The following is a 2133-nucleotide window of genomic DNA, read 5'->3' as shown; positions in this document are numbered from 1 at the left end:
ACACAATAAGAAACATGATGGAGAAAAAGATCCATAGATTAGGTATTGAATAAAACAAACCCAAATCTAAGTATCTTTGTTGATATAAAATAACGAAACCCTAAAAATTCATGCCCATAAACCAAGAAACACTAATAAAAAATAGATATAACTGATTAAATTTTATCAAAAGAAATTTTTTGTCAGTAATTACCGATAAATTATAGATGAAATTAAATTTATCGAAAATTTATGAGTAAAAATTTGACACAAATTATTTAAAAAATTATTGATAAAAAATTCTATCGATAATCTATCGATAAAATATTATCGACGAACAAATTTTATCAGTGAAAAGAATTTCGAAAAAAAAAAAAAAAAGATGGCCGATTACTTATGGAATTTCCGTTGATAATGCATCGGAAAATGAAAAGAAATTTAAACTTCCATTCCCAAATCGAGAAACCCCAAATTTTCCCTAAATTCAAAATCTCTAAACCTCACTCTCTCACTCTTCTCTCTTTGTCCTCTTCTCTCTCTCGGTGAATCTTCTATTTTCATCTCCGACTGCCCCTCTCTCGCCGGCCGTTCTTTACCTACAATATAAAAATCGAAGAGCAAATGAAAAGGAAGGCTGTCCGGCTGCAATTATTAGTATATTAGTATTAGAGTTGCCTACTGTGTTTTCTCTAACGTTTTACATTCTGCACTTTCTTTCGTTTTCTACACCCTACTAACCATGAGGTAAGCTTCACATTCTTTTTTTTTTTTTTTCTCTTCGTTTTTTTTAGGATTTTTTTCATTTCATATTTCGATTCTTTGCCCCCACCCCCCCCCTCCCAAAAAAAAAACTGATTTGATTGATATTACGCTTTTGTCATTGTTGTCACTGTTCTTTGTCTGTTTCAACATATGTTTTATGATTTGTTCTTTGAGTATCCCTGTGTCATAATGATTGCCGATTGATTGTTTTCTTTGTTTTTACTTTTCTTTGACTTAAAATTTTATTTGGCAACTTAGTTAAGGGTGAGAAAATGGAACTTTCTAGATGGTTAACATTTTTGCTATTGGAAAAAAAGCTGTAATGGGGGGTTTTGATTAGGTTGCCTATGTGGGTTTGTTACATTAGTAATTGTTTCGTTTTGGGTATGAATTGTGTTTTATTAGTTATGTTTTTTTTTTTTTTTGTAGTCATCATCCTGAGGTGAAGTGGGCTGAAAGAGCTGACAAGGTTTACCTTGCGGTGCTTTTACCTGATTCGAAGAAAGCAAAGGTCAGTCTTGAACCAGAGGGAGTCTTCACTTTCTCTGCTACTGCTGGAGCAGACAACAACCTATATGAAGTGAAGTTGGATCTTCATGATAAAGTCATTGTGGAAGTAGGATACTTCTCTAGTAATTATTAAGAATCAATAATACATTTGCCTCATTTTATATGGATATTTAGGAGTCTAGGGTGTCGACGATGATGAATGATGAGGATGATGATCATCAATGGATGCTAGTGTATATGTTGCTGATTGGGTTGCTTTCAAATGAATTTTCAATGCTAGCTAGCCAGTAGCCCCCCAGTGTCATACTTTAAACGCTCGCTCACTTCTGAAGCTACTAGATTTTGAAAACTCAATTTTCAGGTGTAAACTCCAACGATCTTTAAGATTTTTAACACACATGATTGTCACATCTAACTCTTTACTCCTCCTGGACCTTTTCATAATGTTGCTGATTTGTATGTGGTGTTTACTACCATAAAATGCCCTTGATGTATGCATGTGTTAGGATAAACATTCTGCCTTCCTAACCCTTGTTAATTCTGATATTGATTTCTAAGCAAGGTATCTTCCAAAAAGTTTTCTTACTGTTCTTTACTGTTTTTTGTTTTTTTTTTAAAGGAAAGCAAAATTAACGTAGGAGTCAGGAGCATATTCTGCATCTTGGAGAAGGCTGAGAAAGTATGGTGGAAAAAATTATTGCGTGATTATATCAAAGTAGACTGGGATAAATGGGTGGATGAAGATGAAAACAATGTTGGTAAATATTGTGATTATTGGTGTTTCTCTGTTCAGATTGCATTGATGTAAAGGCTGATTCATTTTAAGCTGACAATTTGTTAATTTGCTACTACTTTTGATTCGGTCTTGGTGACATTGACTTA

General features: G+C 33.2%; 1 protein-coding gene across 2 annotated transcripts; it reads left to right on the top strand.

Annotated features, from left to right (window-relative positions):
• Window positions 1-224: 224 nt before the first annotated feature.
• LOC149520116 (uncharacterized protein OsI_027940-like) lies at window positions 225-2133 on the top strand. 2 transcript variants are annotated; one of them, XM_089742880.1, is made up of 3 exons: window positions 225-723; window positions 1171-1252; window positions 1871-2133. In XM_089742880.1, the coding sequence occupies exons 1-3, from the start codon at window positions 719-721 to the stop codon at window positions 2057-2059; spliced, it is 276 nt and encodes a 91-aa protein (XP_089599006.1). In that variant the 5' UTR covers window positions 225-718; the 3' UTR covers window positions 2060-2133. The 2 variants fall into 2 exon arrangements, with proteins under 2 accessions (XP_089599006.1, XP_089599003.1); XM_089742877.1 differs by having other exon boundaries at window positions 285-723; window positions 1171-1357.

The sequence above is a fragment of the Durio zibethinus genome, chromosome 2 (genome assembly GCF_047325235.1).
Source record: "Durio zibethinus cultivar Kanyao isolate XHJ-2024 chromosome 2, ASM4732523v1, whole genome shotgun sequence".
NCBI classification, from domain to species: Eukaryota; Viridiplantae; Streptophyta; class Magnoliopsida; order Malvales; family Malvaceae; genus Durio; species Durio zibethinus.
Note: the sequence above shows the minus strand (reverse complement) of the source record. Positions and strands in the feature narration are given on the sequence as shown.